The 20469-nt window shown below is 37.7% G+C and overlaps 1 protein-coding gene across 1 annotated transcript in view; it reads left to right on the top strand.

Moving 5' to 3' along the window:
- Positions 1-20469, top strand: part of LOC121734836 (echinoderm microtubule-associated protein-like 2) — a 79330-nt gene that overhangs the window by 16835 nt on the left and 42026 nt on the right. Inside the window, exon 2 of the mRNA XM_042125463.1 lies at positions 11376-11464. Within this exon, the coding sequence (XP_041981397.1) occupies positions 11407-11464 (58 nt within the window). The 5' untranslated portion in view covers positions 11376-11406. The remainder of the gene's footprint in view (positions 1-11375; positions 11465-20469) is intronic.

The following is a 20469-nucleotide window of genomic DNA, read 5'->3' on the forward strand; positions in this document are numbered from 1 at the left end:
CTCTAAGGCCATTCACTTAGAAGCAGTAACCGAGCTTAGCTCGGAAGCATTTCTTGCCGCATTAGACCGTTTTGTGTCTCGCCGGGGAATGTGTCAAACTATTATTACCGATTGTGGGACTAACTTCGTAGGAGCAAATCGGCATTTGAACGAAATTATAAACGAACTTAGTAAACATAATCAAGAAATATCCGACGGCTTGGCAAATCGTCAAATAACTTGGAAATTTAATCCTCCGGGTGCACCTCATTTCGGAGGTATTTTCGAAAGCGGTATCAAATCGACAAAATATCATCTTAAGCGAGTTGTCGGTGCCCAAGTGCTCACTTTAGAAGAATTTATAACGGTTTTAACCAAAGTAGAAGCAGTATTAAATTCGCGGCCACTTTGCCTATTGTCACCAGATCCTCAGGAATCTGACGTTTTGACTCCCGGACACTTTTTGACGGGAGGTCCTTTGGTTTCATTACCGGAAGAATTTCGGGATGAAAACCGTTGTCCACGTTCTCGATGGCAGATGATTCAAAAGATCACTCAGAGTTTTTGGCGCGTTTGGCAGCGTGATTTTCTCCACACGCTCCAACAGAAAAATAAGTGGTTCTCAGAATCCCCTAATTTAAAGAAAGATGATTTAGTGGTCGTTAATGAACCTAATCTTCCACCTCTGTTGTGGAAACTAGCTCGCGTTGAACAGGTTCATACTGGTTCAGATAAAGTAGTTCGAGTAGTTACTCTCCGAACTGCTAACGGAAGAATTATACGCAGACCAGTTGTAAAGGTCTGTCCTTTACCTATTAATTAATTTCTTAATGCTGTATTCGCTAGGGAAATACTGTAAAGCACGTAGAAGGTAGATGGTGTTTCCTTATTAGCTTTAGTTTCTTAATTTATTTTTAAGTTTATTATATTTCGAGCACAGCTATCCCCTATTAATATCACTTTGCTTATGAAATCCTTGTGAATTTCAAGTGGGGGGAAAATGTATAGACATGAGCCTATTCCTTTAATTCCTCCCACTTTCAAATATCCCGCCAACCGCGCGTATCGCCTCCCGCCAATCACTGCGCGCGAGCAAGAAAAAATAGATATGGCCGCCTGAAAGATATCGCGTGTGCGCGTCTGTGATCTAAAAACCTAGAACTAAAAAATTAACAGTCTCGTTAGAGGTTTGCTGACTGAATTGCGCTCAATCTACCGTGGTGAATTTGTGGTGCTATAGTTTCACACCCACCAAGGTGTCTTCGAAGGGTTTTCCTTTGCCGGCCGGCGACCAGGCGACGTCCCGAGTTCAAGAGAATCTTCCTCCAGTCCAAACCTTTCCAGGTGAGTGTTTATGCTTTTCTACCGCTGGGAATTCACTAGGTATTGAAGCACAAGCTTCAGGGAAATGCAGCTGCCTCTCCAGCGAGAATCATACAGATATAGTGGTAACTCATTATTAGGATATAATAGTGGTAACTCATGATTAGGATATAGTGGTAACTCATTATTAGGATATAGTTGTAACTCATTATTAGGATATAATAGTGGTAACTCATGATTAGGATGTAGTGGTAACTCATTATTAGGATATAGTTGTAACTCATTATTAGGATATAATAGTGGTAACTCATGATTAGGATGTAGTGGTAACTCATTATTAGGATATAGTTGTAACTCATTATAAGATATAATAGTGGTAACTCATGATTAGGATATAGTGGTAACTCATGATTAGGATGTAGTGGTAACTCATTATTAGGAAACCAGGACATTTTAAATTAGAATCAATGTTACAGCTCTCGTAACCTTTTAAGATTCTACACGAAAAGAAACATAGTATGCTGTATGAATATGATGCGTTTGGGAAGATATAATACTGATATATTTAAACTGATAAGATATGGCGATATCGACTCGCCGTCATTTCCTACATTGTTTTGTTATTATATGTCTTGTTATCGATGATCTATAGAACAAACATATAGTTTTAGGAATTTTGTAATTTCGTCATTTAGAATAGGCGCTAGGTAGAGTCGAGTATGCAAAATATGGGGAACACGTTCTATGAAAGGGGTTTAAGTCAGAAAAGCATGAAGATTATTGTTCTGTATGTTGCAAGGAGTTATTTCACATAATGCGATCTTCATATTTTGCACCATCCTCCACTGAGCACCGCTCTAACTTAGGCTGACGAATATCTTGTGGAGATAGGTACTATCATAGAAATTGATTAATAAGCAGATAACGGCCCTACGTAATTTGATCGGGCTATGTTCATTCAATGTTATTCGTTATCTGTCAACTGGACTTGATATGACCCAACTAAATAACGCAGGTCCGCCATCTGCCTATGAATCAATTTTTTTTAATGAAATAAGGGGCCAAACGAGCTAACGGGTCACCTGATGGAAAGTAACTTCCGTCGCCCATGGACACTCGCAGCATCAGAAGAGCTGCAGGTGCGTTGCCGGCCTTTTAAGAGGGAATAGGGTAATAGAGGAGGGTAGGGAAGGGAAAGGAATAGGGGAGGGTAGGGAAGGGAATAGGGTAGGGGAATGGGCCTCCGGTAAACTCACTCACCCGGCGAAACACAGTGCAAGCGCTGTTTCACGCCGGTTTTCTGTGAGAACGTGGTATTTCTCCGGTCGAGTCAGCCCATTCGTGCCGAAGCATGGCTCTCCCACGTCTTTTTGTCTGATTTCCTCAGAAATTTTTAATAATTGGCAATTTAGTCTCAAAGTCCAAATCTCAATATGAAATAATATAAGTACTCGTATTATGTTTACATGTAGCCTGTTTGTATTATTCGCAAGGGCATCAAATTGTGCGCTTGCGCAAACATCAAATGCTTTAAAAAGAAGAAGGAAGGAACTCGTGTTATGATTGTTATTGGTTTTGTCGTCTTCTAAAATCTAAAGATTGCTGGAGTAATTTGTAAGTAACATTCGGTAAGGATATTTTATAGGGTTCCGTACCCAAAGGGTAAAAACGGGACCCTATTACTGAGATTTCGATGTTTGTCCGTCTGTCTGTCTCCAGGCTGTAACTCAAGAACGGTAATAGCTAGAGAGTTGAAATTTTCACAGATTATGTATATCTATTGCCGCTATAACAACAAATACTAAAAACAAAATAAAATAAATATTTGAGGGGGGCTCCCATACAACAAACGTGATTTTTTTGGCCTTTTTTGCTCTATATCAATAATGGCAACAGGTAGGTACATGAATTTTTCTCAAAGTCCTTAGTTATATGTGTACTTTCATATTGAATAATAATATTAAAATAAAATAAAAAATTAAGTAGGGCTCCCATACAAAAAACACAATTTTTGGCCTCATTTTGCACTAGTCCGACTCGCACTTGGCCGATTATTTGTTTTCTAGATGTAACGTATTCTTCAAGGATTTTTTTTTAAATTTTAGTTCACATATAGAAGCACGACAATGCTTGTTACGAGCTATGACCAAATGTTATGTAACAAGACGTAGCTATTATATATTAATTTTAATTTATATAACATAATATAACGGAGACTATAAGCATTAACTGCGCATATTATATCCTGTAATAATACCGTTGAAGCACCTATTACAGCTAACTTTCGATTTCTTTTCCTTGTATGTAACATAATAATAAAATTAATTACATATAATAATGGATTATGAAATTTGCACTATGGTTTATCCTTAGCTTAAAAATCATCCAGGGACGACTCGAGGGACCAAGATTTTTGGTGCTGGGCAAGGGCGTCGCCAGCCGATGGCGCAGGGGGGGGCAAGTTGACTTTACCTACTACAGTCTACAATTCATACTTTACTCACGAATTGTAGGTAAAGTCGACAGCACATGAAACTTTTCACTTGTACTACGAGCCTTACATCTATTACCAGATTTTAATATTATAGTGGTCGTTGCTTTTGCATTATATTTGGCAACGTTTTTTAGAGTCTCTAGGGGGGGGCAGCTGCCCCTCCCTGCCCCCCCCCCCCCCCCCTGGCGACGCCCTTGGTGCTGGGAAATCCCCGTTTGACATCTTAGTTGAATTGGCAATAAAATATGACGTAATTATGTAATATACTTTATACTAGGATTCGACCAAATTGGAGTAAAATTTTACTCAAGTACAACTGTCTCCTAATCTAAGAGTAAGCTGGTTTTGCGTTTTTCCAACTTCTAATCCAAGAATAAGGTAATTAATTACACGGGAGTAAATATTTACACGGGCTATTTTGGTGGAGTAAATATTAAACTAAGAATAGGTGTCAACTGTCACGCCGGTGTCATTGTGAACTATAATTGACATTTTATTTCATACTCTTTGAGTAACTTGGTAAAATGTAAACGATAATATCCTAGAGTAAATTAAAGGAGTAAAATTATTCTCATGATAGTTATACTCGTGTAACTTCAAGTTTGGTCGAATCGGGCCTTAGTATTCAAAAGGAATATTATTTTTATTGTGCTTTAGGCGCCATAGGTTAGCCGATAATCTATATTATATCTCTACCATCTTAACCTATCCTTTTGGCTTCGTATTTGGGTAAAACATAAGGCTAATCTTGGGTGTCTACTTGTCTAGTGTCTACGGTCGCTTTTCATCAGGTAATCCGACTGATATCATAAAAACATGTCATGACTCATGAGACTTTCTTAAAACGTTCTCATTTAATTTGCACTGCAATCCGAAGTTCTCGGTCTAGTTGACAACTGTTTTGAAGCCATCTTGCAAGTCATTAAGACTTATGAACATGTAGATCTGGCACAATTAGGTAATCACTAATGAGTAAAAAACACGCGCTTTAGAAACGTTTTAATAAGTGTGTACACAATTTTTTCAAAAATAATTGTAATGTAAGTTTAGGTGCATCGCTTTCTACTAGTAATTGCGCTGAAGAATATTCCTAATGATCATTTTTCTGTTTGGTATGGAGATAGGTACTTTTTATCCCGGAAAAAGGTACAGTTGCCGCGCGATAAACGAATTCTGGCGCAACGGAGAACTGCGGGCTACATCAGTCTAGTCACACAACATAATTTATTCTGTTTCCCATCATACCTTCAAGTCTAGACTTAGAATCTAGACACTCGACCTTACACTCGACGTTGTAAGTTCTATTTCAGTACAAGCAAGTACATAGTTGTATTCAAAAGTTAATACAATCTAGGCTGATCGCCTGATTGTGGGGGACCCTCTACATGAGGGACTCATGTAGAGGATCTATAGAGAATTCGACAACGTCACATTAATCATAATACCATAGGCTCGGGTCGTAACCTGCGACCCGTTCGCTGCAGGTTGCCGGTTCGATTCCTCGCAATTTCACCGCGCATCTGCATACAATGAGTTCCGCTCGTTACACCGCGAATTGGAGATAAGTGTATCAGAAATGATAGTTGAATGGAAAAAAAAAACAATGATGTATGTTGAGTTGAGGGAAAAAAGTAGGATAAAAAACATTTTTAATTTATATTAATTAACGTTTTCAAACAGCAAGCGAACAGATGAACTACAAGCATATTAGGAATGGATGCAAAACGTAAATGTTATAAAAAATGTTTAATTATTTTATTAATTTATTTAAAGCAGGGTGCTTAGTCAAAATGCATTCGTCAAAAACTGCTTTGCATGAAGTTTGGATGTTAAAAATTTATAAGATTTAACAACTCGTTAATTATCGCATTGCTAAGTGTCTTAGATAGCTTCCGATAGGATATTATAATATCCCAAATCCCATATTTGACATTATATATAATAAATAATAGGTCAAATCCCATACATTTTTGAGATCTGACTTTGCTCTAGAAACTGGCGGATGCATTTTGACTAGAGGGCCAGCGGTCTTTCAAGTCACACTTTACAAGATGGATGGATAGGTAAAACAAAATTTTAAAGTTCTTAAATGAAAGGATATTATAATGTCCTTTCTAAAGGAAACATAACAAAGGCTAAATGTAACTGTATTCATTAACTATCTCAATATCTACATCCTTTTCCTCAGATAAATGTGCTATTAAGCTTCAATAGCCTTTTTGTCCAAACTTTTGATGACTAATACGCGAGTTTATACTGCTTTTGACAAAAGAAAGCGGCAGAAAAATACTGTAATGTATTTGAAAGATTTTCTTTGCAGAACACTAGAGGTACTTTTCCGCATTTAAAAACCTTTCATAAAGATTTTCCATCAAAAACGGTCAGCTCTAAAAATTGTCTGGAGCAATCCCTTTTAAATCAGTCGGAACCATTTTGCCACGATAGCGAGCTATCCATTTCCTTACATGTAAGTCGATTCAGACTTCAGCAGCAATTAAGCGTAGCGCTCAAGGTTCAGAACCGTACATTTTGACAGATAGACCGAAAGACAGACGCACTTTCGCATATATAATAATCAGGGCCGGGCGAGCGAAGCAGGCCCTAGTATATCCCACAACCTGTACATTTTGTGGTACACTTTACGGAAAAACTATCACGCCTATTGATGTGTGCTTTAAAATAGTAATATTTATTTAAATAGAAGAAATAGGTAGATGTGTTATCATCAGTCAGTCAAGGATTTTAAATTATGTAGATGTGTCAGTCAAGGTGTGACGACGCGAGCCCTCACAAGTCACAAAGCTCGGCTTTTAGCTAGTAGTTTTATCCCTTTTTTTTAACATGGGGAAATGCTTTACGCATCCCCTGCAAATTGGGGCCCGGCAAAATCGTCCGGGGTATGTGGGACTCCTGTCTACCCACTAACACCCCATGGTGCTCCACTCATCGCTTAAGGCAGTTGCGGGTTCGATAGAACCTACCGCAACAACACAACCTAACATTTTGTGGTACACTTTACGGAAAAACTATCACGCCTATTGATTTGTGCTTTAACATAGTAATTTTTATTTATTACCTCGATCGTGGGAATCACAGACACAATAGATTTTCAATAGGTACGCGGCAGCCGGGTGCCGCTTGGGGATTGGTTAAAATAATGTAGATGTGTTATCATCAGTCAGTCAAGGTTTTTTATATTAGGTATGTAGATGTGTCATGAGTCATCATCAGTCAGTCAAGGTGTGACGACGAGAGCCCTCATAAAGCTCGGCTTTTAGCTAGTGATTAAGAATGCTTACTTGCATACGTGGATCACTTCAGGCATATGTAGACAGTGGATCACTTCAGGCATACGTAGACAGTGGATCACTTCAGGCATACGTAGACAGTGGATCACTTCAGGCATACGTAGACAGTGGATCACTTCAGGCATACGTAGACAGTGGATCACTTCAGGCATACGTAGACAGTGGATCACTTCAGGCATACGTAGACAGTGGATCACTTCAGGCGGAATATTTCAACACCTACTTTGTCTACTGTCGCAATTGCCACTCGTTGTGCAGCGACGGGCGACGGGCGACGGGCGACGGGCGACGGGCGACGGGCGACGGGCGACGGGCGACGGGCGACAGGAATCGAGACCACGTTCACTTGTAACGAGATACACCAATGTTAAACCGACTTAAACCTAGGTTACAGGTTCAACTTGTATAATATAACTGCCGCATTCAGAGACAAATGTTAATTACGCGCTATGTAGCCGTTAGGTCTATCGTGTCAAACAGCTGTCAAATGTCTCGAAATAGCTTCCAGACTATCATATTATATTATATCTGTCTGACACGACATTTTATACGAAAGACCCAACCGTCCCTCTGGTGTCAAATGATATTACCATATCGACAACTCTCATTAGATGAAGATTTCCTCGTTTAGATTATATTCTGTAGACTAACTCGTCATTAAATTGAAGTTTAATCATCATCGGCAGCTGTTTTATTTGCCACTGCGACTCTATCTTTGTAAAAATATGTGATTCGAACTTTATGACCTTCAAACCAACACTGATAGTCTGATATATATTCAATATGGGAATCAAACTAGTCAAACACACGTTTCACTTGTGCAAATTCATACTTGGTCATAAAAACCTTTTAATTTGAAGAAGTTTACATATTATACCATTCTTCATTTCTATTCAAACATTTTCTTCCACTTTGCCAATGTTTCTCAAGTACGCTGCTTTCTGCTTTGCTTCTGAAGTCGCGGGAAGGTTCGGCATAATAAAACCTCAATATAAAAGTTCGAGTAGTACGATACACCTACGTCTATCCAAGATATATCGACAAGTACTGGCATCTTTTCCATCTTCACAATATTAACACATTACCGCACCTAAGCAATATATAAACCTGCAATATAATAGAACAGGTTTGGTGGCCGTGACTTGATGACATGGTGCTGATCTCATGTCATCACGTAACATCACTGTAGATTATATTGTACGATGAAGGCACTATCCAGTTCTGACCAACTTTAGTAGGTGAGTTAAAAAGACAATATGTAGAGCTAACGGTCCAACTCAAAGACGACGTTACATTTTAGTATTTTGGTCTCACTTTATGGCAATTAAAATATTTATCATAAAATTGTAAAACTCTACAAGGCTTCCTTTGACGAGTTTAAAATCAGAAGTAACAATGCCATTTTGCAAAATTTCACTTCAAGAACAGCTATTTCACATTCTCGCCCTTTTGTTATTATCATTGTAGTATCATCTTCACAATGGCCAAAACGCTAATCTACGCTTAAATTAAAAATATTGTTATCAAAGTTCCACAAAATCATGAACCTTAAGTTGTAGGTCTGTATTATCAAAGTCACGCAGTTTTTATACACTTGTTTCCTATAAAACTTGTCACCATCAACTTATTATTTTCAGAATCATTTACAAAAATAAATTGAATCGAACTTGTTACTTGCTTAAGGACGTAAATTCCTTTCATGGTGCATATAACCACGGATGTAGCTTTCAAAATGAGCTTAAAATGTTAGCCATTCTTATCTAGTAAAACAACAACAAAATAATCTGAATATCTTTACCAAAAAACTAAACATAGCCTAATACTACATAATCCTATGAGGCCGGAAAACTGTGATGTAATATTTAACATAGGAAATTCTTGTGTGTCTGTTCTTAGGCGCCATGTTTTTTTAATTCCTCTGAACAGGTACAATGCACTGCACAGCCAACGCGCTACCTACATGCATTCAGGGCTGCCAAAAATAAGTTATGTATCCTGAAGATTAAACTTTATGATTTAGTCTTGAGTTACAAGACGGCGAAGTAAAAAAGTAAAAATCCAAAAGTCTTCTAGGTTTTGAGATCATTATAATGACAAAATTTCATACTTTCCTAATCTCTTAAATAACTGTCGATATATCGAATGCTTTTGTCTAAAGGATATGGTTAAATTTAAACGAATAGCGGGTGTACTACTTTAAATTTTTAATTGCGAAGCGAAATATAAAATTTATATTCTGTTACGTGAACTGTATTACCTATATTAAGTGTTAACTAATTTCATTGTTGCAAAACTTACTGTACCTGCAGTTATTCATTTACACATTAATAATTTTTTTAAATTTTACTGTTGTAATATGCAACACATACGTCGTATTGTAGTATACGTAATACACGTTAGAACATCATTGTTATGTTCTTAATATAATATTAAAAATATGGTATGAATATTACATACTTTTAAAATTATGTTAATAACATAACAATGATAAGAGACAGTCAGATACACTTGCGAATTTAGAGGTATTAATTTAGAGGTAGGTATATAATTTTAGCAAGTATCATGTACATAACTGGGCTGCAGTATGTACGCAAGTCATTTTTAACCCTCCAAAAAAAGAGGGTGTTATAAGTTTGACGTCTGTCTGTCAGTCTGTCTGTCTGTCTGTATTTCACTGAAATAGTCTTATAAATATATAATAAAGTTTATTTGGCACAGCCCTGCGAGAGTGTCACCCAAATAACTGAGTGTGCGCTTGTGTGTAATTTGTATTTCGTAATGTCAACGTAACTTTAGTTCATTCACTGCAGTAATGCCCTGGTATTGCCCTCATTACCCAAAACAACAGACGAACAGCTGGTGAGCATTTTATTTGATTTTACTACTACAAGCATTTCTGGAGACATAATTATTATTGGGCAGCATCACATAACTACGCTTCTACGTAAGAAATTACATCTGCAGTGCTGACCAGTGTCAAAATCATTCATTAAATTGTGTAATAATAATTAGTTTAATCACAAATGTAATTAAACTATTAAATGAAACTAGTTATCTATCTATAATATAAAAATGAGTCGCTGAATGTGTTGCTAAGCCCAAAACTCGAGAACGGTTGGACCGATTTCGCTAATTCTTTTTTCAAAATATTCCTTGAAGTACGAGGATGGTTCTTACGGAGAGAAAAATTCAAAAAAAAATTAAATTTCCTGAAAAAGTCTAAAAACAACACTTTTCTATACTCCCATACAAAAGATTTGTGATATACTTAAAAGTCAAATATATAAAAATGGATTTTCAATTGTGTTTGTAACGCTAAAACTCGAAAACGGCTGAACGGATTGGGCTAATTTTACTCTCAAAATATTCGTACAAGTCAAGTCCGGGGAAGGTTTTAAAGTGAAACGAAGTTCACCGGGACAGCTAGCTTATACATATATATATATATATATATATATATATATATATATATATATATATATATATATATATATATATATATATTTCTACTAAGTAGTAAGAAGTCATACTGCCGCAATTCGCTACTCCTTACTTCGTACAGTTAAAAGTACATTTTCTTTGCCTATCCTAGTATCCCTTGGGGTTTTGAGACATCAGGCAGACTCTCTATAATAATATTAATGTAACTACCTCAATATAGATAAATTTGAAGTTACAGCTGCTCTTACATTAATGACACTAACTAAAGTTTCTATGTAATAATATATTTTAATATCCGTATTTAAATACTTCATACTCTTCATAGCGTTTCTAATTTAACTTCATTTCTCTAATATTGCGTAGAATAGATTAACTAGTAAACGTTTTATCTATGACGATAAGATAGTAATTTAATGTTCGCCTATTACCTATGATATTATTATAAATAATATTATGTTTTAGGAACCAATATAAAAATATGACGAATAATAATATGAATGAGTCATATCATATTTAATTTGTCAACTCCATGACACTAGGTTAGCGTTAGGTAAACTTAGGCAGAGTAGACAAGTGACTTAGGTGTGCCAAATTCCCCACATTTTTGATTTCTAACTTAGCTGTCAACACTACCGATTGGAATTTTGACTAAAGGCTTTGGAAATATATGTGTCTGACCTGCCTGGAAATTCCACGATGTTCACCTTTTCCATTTCCTTCTAGAGTCACTTAATCCTTGCATACCAAGCTGACATGTGCCAGGCCCCCACGTACTCTGTAGACTTTACCGATTTCGATGTAGTTCTGACGTTGCAATCTCTCGTTTGCAGGATTTCGCGATGCGGTGTTGAGAGCGCCGTGATGATGAAGCTGGAGAGCGAGCACCGCTACCACAACCTCCTCGATGACGACCACGCCAGTGAGTATCCATCCATCCATCATTAGTGTCCCTATACTAATTCAACTAAACAAAGAAATAATACTTTAGGGTGTGTAATGTGTATGTTTCACTTGTAGAGTTTATTGTGGAAGTAGCAGTGCTGAAAAGGAGTTTATTTCTATATATTCTATAATAATAGAAACACCAAAAGTTTTAGACGTGGGAGAGCCATGCTTCGGCACGAATGGGCTGGCTCGACCGGAGAAATACCACGTCCTCACAGAAAACCGGCGTGAAACAGCGCTTGCGCTGTGTTTCGCCGAGTGAGTGAGTTTACCGGAGGCCCAATGCCCTACCCTATTCCCTTCCCTACCCTCCCTTATTCCGTTCCCTTTCCATCCCTACCTTCCCCTATTACCCTATTCCCTCTTAAAAGGCCGGCAACGCACCTGCAGCTCTTCTGATGCTGCGAGTGTCCATGGGCGACGGAAGTTGCTTTCCATCAGGTGACCCGTTTGCTCGTTTGCCCCCTTATTTCATTAAAAAAAAATTAAAGTAAACAGCGCTGCTAAAATTACAGCGAACTCAATGTAACAAGCGTATTATAGAGACACATACAATATACATACCCTTAAGTATCAACTAAAAAAAATAATAATAATGCAACGCGAAAGTTTAAAAAGTATACACACTACTTTATGTTACACCTAGTATCCAATTCCATGCCCTTAGCTCTTGCCATCGGCCCCGAAAAGCATGCTTCGCTCTCTAATCGCATTGAGATGGACAAAACCTTTGACTCAACTGCCAATTCACTTGAGGGTCAAAAATACATATTTCAAAACCGACAGATTAAATTTTTGAAGCTCTATCCTCGTTCATTCTTGCTTTAAGAATTTTTATTACTTCGTGGATTGACTTACAAATCTTTAGTTTACAACAAATGCTATGACATAATTTATTAACAGACCTCTAGTCGACCTTAGCAGGATCATCAGTACTGTCGAAGTAGCTGCTTTACAAGTTTACGACTTTATTTCCTGGTAATAAGGTTTGAAAGTAGCATCTTCATTTGTACGCTAGAACCGGACCTATGTTAGATCATGGACGTTGTTTGTTTTGCGTTTAGCACCGGTTTTATGTGGTTTGTGAACTATGTTGTTTACTTGGTAAACTGAAATGGTACTGGTACCTTTTAAAATACCTGTTCATACCCGACGAAGTAAGCAATCATCAAGTTTGTTTCGAGTCTGATTGCTGATTCTATTCAAAACTAGCTGCCCCGGTGAACTTCGTGTCACTTTAAAACCTTCCCTGGACTTATACGAATATTTTAAGACTAAAATCAGCCCAATCCGTTCAGCCGTTTTCGAGTTTTAGAGCGACTAACACATTTGAAAATCCATTTTTAAATATAAGAAAGAAGAGAGATGACACACTTCCATGTCTTTTTTAATTATGATGATGCAAGTAGACTAAATCGCAAATGTCTTATTTACCTCATATTTAAGCATTAAAAGATCATATTACATGTGGAAGATAGTGGCACAAACAACATTCTTTTGTGTTTCCCATGGCTCTACAATAGCACTTATTACTACATAATTCCATGTTCTGACAGTATTTAAATGCATGCAATAAAGCAGCGGTTCTTAAACTGTTTTTGGAGGCGGAACTCTTTTAAGAAATAAAATTTTTGACGGAGCTAGAAATAAAATGTTTTGTCTATGAATTTCTATGCTGGTGTCTGATAAGTGATAAATTACGACATTTCTGAAAACAAGGGTCTACCAGAATCTCATGGCGGATGGGAGTTTTTCAAAAAATATCCTTAATCATTGGATATTTTTAACCCCCGACAAAAAAGAGGGTTGTTATTTTACATTTGCATGTATCACACACAGAATCAGCCACTATATTTAAGGAAAAAAGTATCAAACGTTTTGCTCCAATTTCCCCAGTAGTATTTGGTAGCGTCAATTTCCCACTTTTTGCCATCAGATTCTGGTACACCTTTAGTTATGCTTAAGCTCCTACAAGCCTTTTTGGAAGCCCCAGGGCTCTGCGGAGCACACTTTGAGAATAGCTGCAAATTGCATAAAGTAACATTTTCCAATGCAGTTTGCCGCTTGATCGACCAAGCGACGGTTATCCCCTAGTTACTATCGAGTTATCGGCTACGGAATCCCTATCCCTCTGATACCTATCCCGTTACTAAGCCCTTAATCTGATGTTTCGATTTCATTCTAGAATTTACCTGGTAATAAACAATTCCTAATGTTTTTATTGGCTAAAGCAAAACATAACCAATCATTAACACTGTTGAATAGATAATCTCTCGTCGTAGAACCTCAGACATCAGAAGAATAAAACTTGACTGTTGTGCAGTGTGCACAACTTTTTCCTTCTTTTGAATGGCCATTTGTAGGGAATAATCGCTATGCTGCTAAATGAAATGTACGTAAATTTGAAGCCACCTCATGGTATTCTGTCCCTTTCCCTCTATTTTATCCGAACCCATTCGAAATCCAAGGTGTGGGTTCCATTACGTAATTACCTGTCATATTGTGAGGATAGCAAGGGCTAATTTCCGTTAACACCAGCCGCGCCTCACTTCCGGCGCACAGTTTCCGGTGCTTTGTCACGCGCTAACCCCATCAGATATGATGGATGGTAATGGCTGATACCTACCATCATTCGTCATCCAATTACAACTGTCTAAAAGATGAATATTGGATAGCAACAGAATTGAAGAGTGTAGATTTCCTGCCTAGTTTCTGATAGGTATTTATCAATATAAGTACTTATAAGAAGCCGGAGCCAGAAAGACACCTGTTGCCTCCTCTGCTTCATAAAATAGTACTTGCCCTCTCAAAGTTTCTCGTATTCTTATTAAATGCCAAAAAATAAATTATCTTTATCGTCTCACGTATCTGATGAAGACAATCTTCTTTTTTCACCTTTAACCGCAACGCAAGTATAATGTCACCATTTCTTTTTGCTCGCAGATGGAAGAGAACTCAGATAAATCCTTAATCTTAAGAATATAATAAGCTTAGCTTCTGTTATTACAATCAGCACAGCAGCAAGGTCGCGCCGGCCGGTCGCCGGTGGCAGTTTCGTCACGCGCCCGTTGAAACGTGAACATTTGTCAACTGTTATGTAACGCTGAACGCATCTTTAAGTATGTACTCGATACTTGAGAATTCGCCTTGTAGGTTGGCACCATTGGTGTTTCAAAATTCAAAAGAAGAATTCCGAATTACAAAAAATTATTAGTGATCACTGATGTCGCCAAGCTCTTGGTGTTGCATCATTATTATCATAAGTTATAGCAAAATATCCACTTCTTCTTGACCAAACACCTTGAAACCTTCAACCTAAATCCATAAGAGCTTTATGTTTGTCCAAAATCCTCAAGCACATACAGCCGCACTAAGAGTTTGACAGAAAATTAATGTAGCAAATATCAAAGTCTCTGAATGCGACCGCTGCATTCAATTATTTCCATTTACAATGACCAGATTCTATCACGTACGACGTACGTGTCAGAATCTAGATAGCCTAGTGCTCTTACGTTGTAGGTCATGCAATTAGCACTGCAAATTTGTCGCATTCACCTGGCTCTACAATGTGCGTGTCTCATGTCTGTTTGCTCGTCGGATCGCTATCTGCGGTGTGCGCACGCGCAGCTCCGACAATGGCGGCCAGGGTCGTGTACAATACCATGCTAGGGCGACCACGCATCCGGCACGAATAAGTAAGCGTAGTGCCTGTAATCAGTCCTTAAAACTTGCGACATTGCACCATAACTGAGGGCTTTCTTCCGGTAGATATTGCAAAAACTTAGATGTCTTAAGGATCGATTTTGATAATTAATTAGGTAAATGCTGCTGGGTACCCATTGTACAATGAAGAGCCAACTAGAACAGAGATCCAGGCAGTAGATTGTGGTAGAGCATTATTATACTAATGCAACGGCGCCACCAGATAAAAATAAGGGCGATTTTCCAGAGAGAGATATTGTCATGATGAGGGCAGGAGAATTCTCAAAGAATCCTTATCGAATAAAAGATATTATGTTCGATTCTACCGGGAAGGCTCTGTTGAATATCTGAGTCGTCACCTCAAACCTTGTTTTGTTACATGCGTTTAGCGTGGCGACCCTGATAGGTTACACAATACTCTAATGAGTTATTCCCACAGCACACCCACAGCTCTGTGTCATTAATTAGCGCCTCGCCCGGGATCGAACGCGTTACCCAATACACCTAATCGGGTAAAGCTATTTATCAATTATTGTTAGGGTTAGGGTTTCATTCTAGAGCAATTTGTTCTTGTTTACTTCAATTAGTAGATTTATTGTTAAAGGTCCAGAAGAATTGATACGTGTTGTGTAATCTTAAACATTTGTGGTAGACATTAAAGTGAATTAAGGTTTTGAGGCCAGCTTTTTAAAGACGGTTCTGAATTATTGTGGCAAAATTTTAGTATCCATAGGAATTCTGGCAGCCTGGCTAGTGTGAAACCAGTGGCGATTGGCAGCACTCAGCTTCCTTTTTTTTTTATTAAATAAGGGGGCAAACGAGCAAATGGGTCACCTGATGGTAAGCAACTACCGTCGCCCATGGACACTCGCAACATCAGAAGAGCTGCAGGTGCGTTGCCGGCCTTTTAAGAGGGAATACGCTCTTTTCTTGAAGGTTTGTAGGTCGTATAGGTCCGGAAATACCGCTGGTGACAGTTCGTTCCAGAGTTTTACAGTGCGCGGCAGAAAGTTACGCGAAAAACGCACGGTGGAAGACTGCCACTCATCAAGGTGATGAGGATTCCTACCGGGTTTCTGATATAAGAGTAACTCTTTTGCCTTCCCAGCCACTGTGTAGACTGTAGAAGGTAGGGCAAGACTTTACTACCCGTTCAAAATATCTGTAGACACAAGACGTCATCAAGTCACGTCTACAGTGATCGTACATCATTGTTGTTTTTGTTCAGATATCCTTACATAACATTGTCAATCTCAGAGTACGATAAGACGGAGATATGTAATCAATGCAAGCGCCCCACTGATCTACATGATAACCATACAAGGTGATGCATTTTAATGTTGTAGTGTGTGCGCAGTTAGCTCCATTGAGAGTTTCTCATTATTAATGTCATTTGCATTAAGTATTTACTTATCCATTCATTATAATTTTATGATGGAACTTCCGACTATGAAAAATGTTCTTATTTTGTACTTTTATGATGATTTCCGGGAAATTTTTATGATGATTGTTGGTCTTAATTTCTGGGATAATAGGTATTCTATGTCCTTTCAAACGGAAAAATCGGTTGAGCGGTTTGGGCGAGAAGAGGTTACAGATAGACAGACAGACAAACTTTATGTACGTAGCATGGATGAAGTTTTGTGGCTCGCTTCGTGGATTGACTTGGTCGAAGCTTGCATAGCTTGAACTGCTAATGTAGTAACTAGTAAGACCTTGTCACCACCATTCATTTTCTAAGCATAACCATTAATCATCTTTGCCTTTAAACTATTATCCACAATGACAACAAAACATAGTTTTACGATTCACGGCACAATTGTTACTTGTGACTTGCGTCTCACACCTCTGTATGGTCACGGCGCATATCTTTTACATTGTCCACAGGAAAACATGATTCTACAATTACTATTATTTGCACCTCGCTGCATAATCATGTTTGTTTGTTTGGATGTTTGTCGCGATTAACAGAACACGATCCGCGATCACGTCGCTGTTCTCACGCTGATAACATTATCATGACAATCTGGTGAAACTGGAGAGCAGTGACGCAGGTTGCATGTGATCATCATGCTAATTATCCCTTGGATCATGATTGGTAACCATGATTGGAATTGACGTTAATTATAAGCGATTATTGACGTAATTCCCTCTGTACGTTCATACTAATTGCTTGCATTTTAGCCAACGCCCTGTCCACGTTGGCTAAAAGTCACGGGCATTAAAATTCTACAATCTACATGCTCTTTTCTGTACGCCAGGAACTCAGAGACTCATAAACTTAATATTATGTATTATACAATTTACATACTCGTTTTTTATGAATAAGGGGGCAAACGAGCAAACGGGTCACCTGATGGAAAGCAACTTCCGTCGCCCATGGACACTCGCAGCATCAGAAGAGCTGCAGGTGCGTTGCCAGCCTTATAACAGGGAATAGGGTAATAGGGGAAGGTAGGGATGGAAAGGGAACGGAATAAGGGAGGATAGGGAAGGGAATAGGGTAGGGGATTGGGCCTCCGGTAAACTCACTCACTCGGCGAAACACAGCGCAAGCGCTGTTTCACGCCGGTTTTCTGTGAGGACGTGGTATTTCTCCGGTCGAGCCGGCCCATTCGTGACGAAGCATGGCTCTCCCACGTCATCGTAAGTACATCTATGTACGAATTTACCAAGCTGCAAATTTTTGCTATGCTCTGGCCTCTAGAATAGAGCAAAGATTTCCATATTATGGGTTTCGCATAGTCTCGAGTATTTCTTAGGCATTCCGTTGATGAAGATTGTTATTATAAGCTGCTAATGCTGCTGCTAACTCGGACACTATGAAGCGTGTTAAGGAAGGAGATTAAAAATCCGTAGTATTTTGATATTCCGCGATTATCGCTGTCAAGTCAGCTGGCCTCAACCAGTTACCTTAACGGGCCTCGCTAATATTGACATAGATAACCTTTTGCGCGCAACCTTCGCGTATCCTTGCTAGCTGCTCCTTGCTTATCTACCTGTCTGTATCAATATGTGCGTTCCTAAACTATAAATAGTGCCATCGCCAGTGTATCTCGATAGCCAACCACATATCGAGAAATCGCAGTTATCAGCATACTGCTAGAACTTTCCAACACTCAGTACTTTCGTAACGTTATATTTTTTAAGGTAATGAATTGTGATTCCCGCCAAAATGAAGAGGGTCCGGGATAAAATAGAGATTATTTTGATTAGCAAATGCCGACTTGTACTCTTTGTCAATCATCCAAAATATCCAGTGTGACCGGTATATGTATAGTTTTTGTTAACTATTAATTAATGAAAAATTTAAAAAGCTATTAAATTAAATAACATAAATCACAAAACTAATGAAACACGGCAAAATTAGGTGGTATAATGCCAAATATTTTGAACTGTTATGATAGCATCACCAAATTCCATTAAACCCCGTTATGGGTGTGTCGACTGCCGAGGAATTCTCAAAATTCTCTATATGTTAAACATAACTAAAGCCTTTGATACTCAGCCGAGGAAATCACCAGGCCATATATTAATACGTAGCTTGAGATATATTAATTTGTAAACATACAAGACAATGTATCACATGTTTTATGTTAAGTAAACTGTTTTGAAAATGTTTGCAATTTGCGTATTATTCGTAAATATTGGATACAGTTATTGATTATATCTGCATTAGTCATCATAAAATAATGTAAAGGAGGTTGGCAAATCCTGCGACAAGAGTGTCCTAGTTTCAAAATTCAATAATGTTACATAGTATAATTATTATGAAGAGAGAAAAAAATATATATTTACATATTTGGCAGGAATTTAAGAGTTGCGATTTTGCGAAGCTACGAATATCAGAGAATCCATAATTTGCAAAAAACACAATACTCTATACTTATGACATTTGACAATGGACATAATATATTATTGAACTTAACTTGAAGTAATTTTGTGTTAATATTTAGAACTAGTGCAGTTTTTTCAGGACAAAAACAGTATATTTACCAAAGAAAAACACTACGCACGCGCACTTGCTTACATTCGAAATTGTACTTTATTACATGGGTACTAAAGTTCGTTTCCGTTTACGTTAATTATCACCTAAACCTCAAATGCTAGGTCACACGCATGCGCCGTGTTGACGCGTCTTTACTGATACAGAGTTCTAAAATCACTTCCTTATCTGATTTCACCCCAATTCCTGTAGTGATAGAGTTGCAATTTCCGTGGGTCGTGATTTTAGAACCTTGTCGCATTGACGTTTAATCAGCTGTGGTCCCGATTGATAATTTAGTTAGTGCTCCGTCTGCCGGCTTACCTGAAATTCCTATTTTAAATTCAAAATTCGAACAATAAATAAAAATAAAACGGTTGTGAACTGTAAAGTGATAGTGGCTACTGCTAAAATAGTTTTATTTTTAATTTGAGGTTATATTACGTTGTCAAGGCAACTGTTTTTCAAGTGCTAAACAGTTTGTTTTTTCTAGAAGTGACACAGTGTGTGGTACAGTGTTAATAGGATTAAAAATAATACTCCGAAAGAAGTAAATTTATAAAATCTAAAGTTTGTAAACCACTAGGGCTATTACGAAGAAAAATTCAACCACATTCTAACCAACAGAACTCCTTATTATTATCCATTAATAACTTTATGTAATACATGTTGATAAAAAAAGGTGGTATATATTATGATGATATCATAATATTAGATAAGAATAATAATAAAACACAAGCAAAAACAAAAAAGTATGACTCACAATATTAAATTACTTTTTGTGGCGTATAATTAATGCAAACAAAAAGATTTCAGTGCTAAAACACAGGTAACCTTGGCCTAATTATTTATACATATATATAATATTAGCTTAATACTAATTCATTTATGACACAGTTTACCTGAACACTTGACTTCGTCCGCGTTAGCATAGTATATTAAAGGAAATGGATAATTTTCTCCTTTTTATGGTCCCTTACTCTAATTATTAATAACTAGCTATTTGACCGAGCTTTGCTCGATATTGTATTTATTATACAAGAATTGCTCGTTTAAAGATATAAGATTATACAGGATGTAACAAAACTAAGTGATAATACTTTACGGGGTGTATGTGTTCTTAAATCCTAACATAAAGCTCACTGTCATAGTAGTGCCAGCGCTGAAACAGTCACTTATTATTTCACTTGTGTACGCTGGCTCGTACAAATCATAAAATAATCGGCCAAGTGCGAGTCGGACTAGCGCACGAAGGGTTCCGTATGGTTATAGAGCAAAAATAGGCCAAAAAT

The sequence above is a fragment of the Aricia agestis genome, chromosome 16 (genome assembly GCF_905147365.1).
Source record: "Aricia agestis chromosome 16, ilAriAges1.1, whole genome shotgun sequence".
NCBI classification, from domain to species: Eukaryota; Metazoa; Arthropoda; class Insecta; order Lepidoptera; family Lycaenidae; genus Aricia; species Aricia agestis.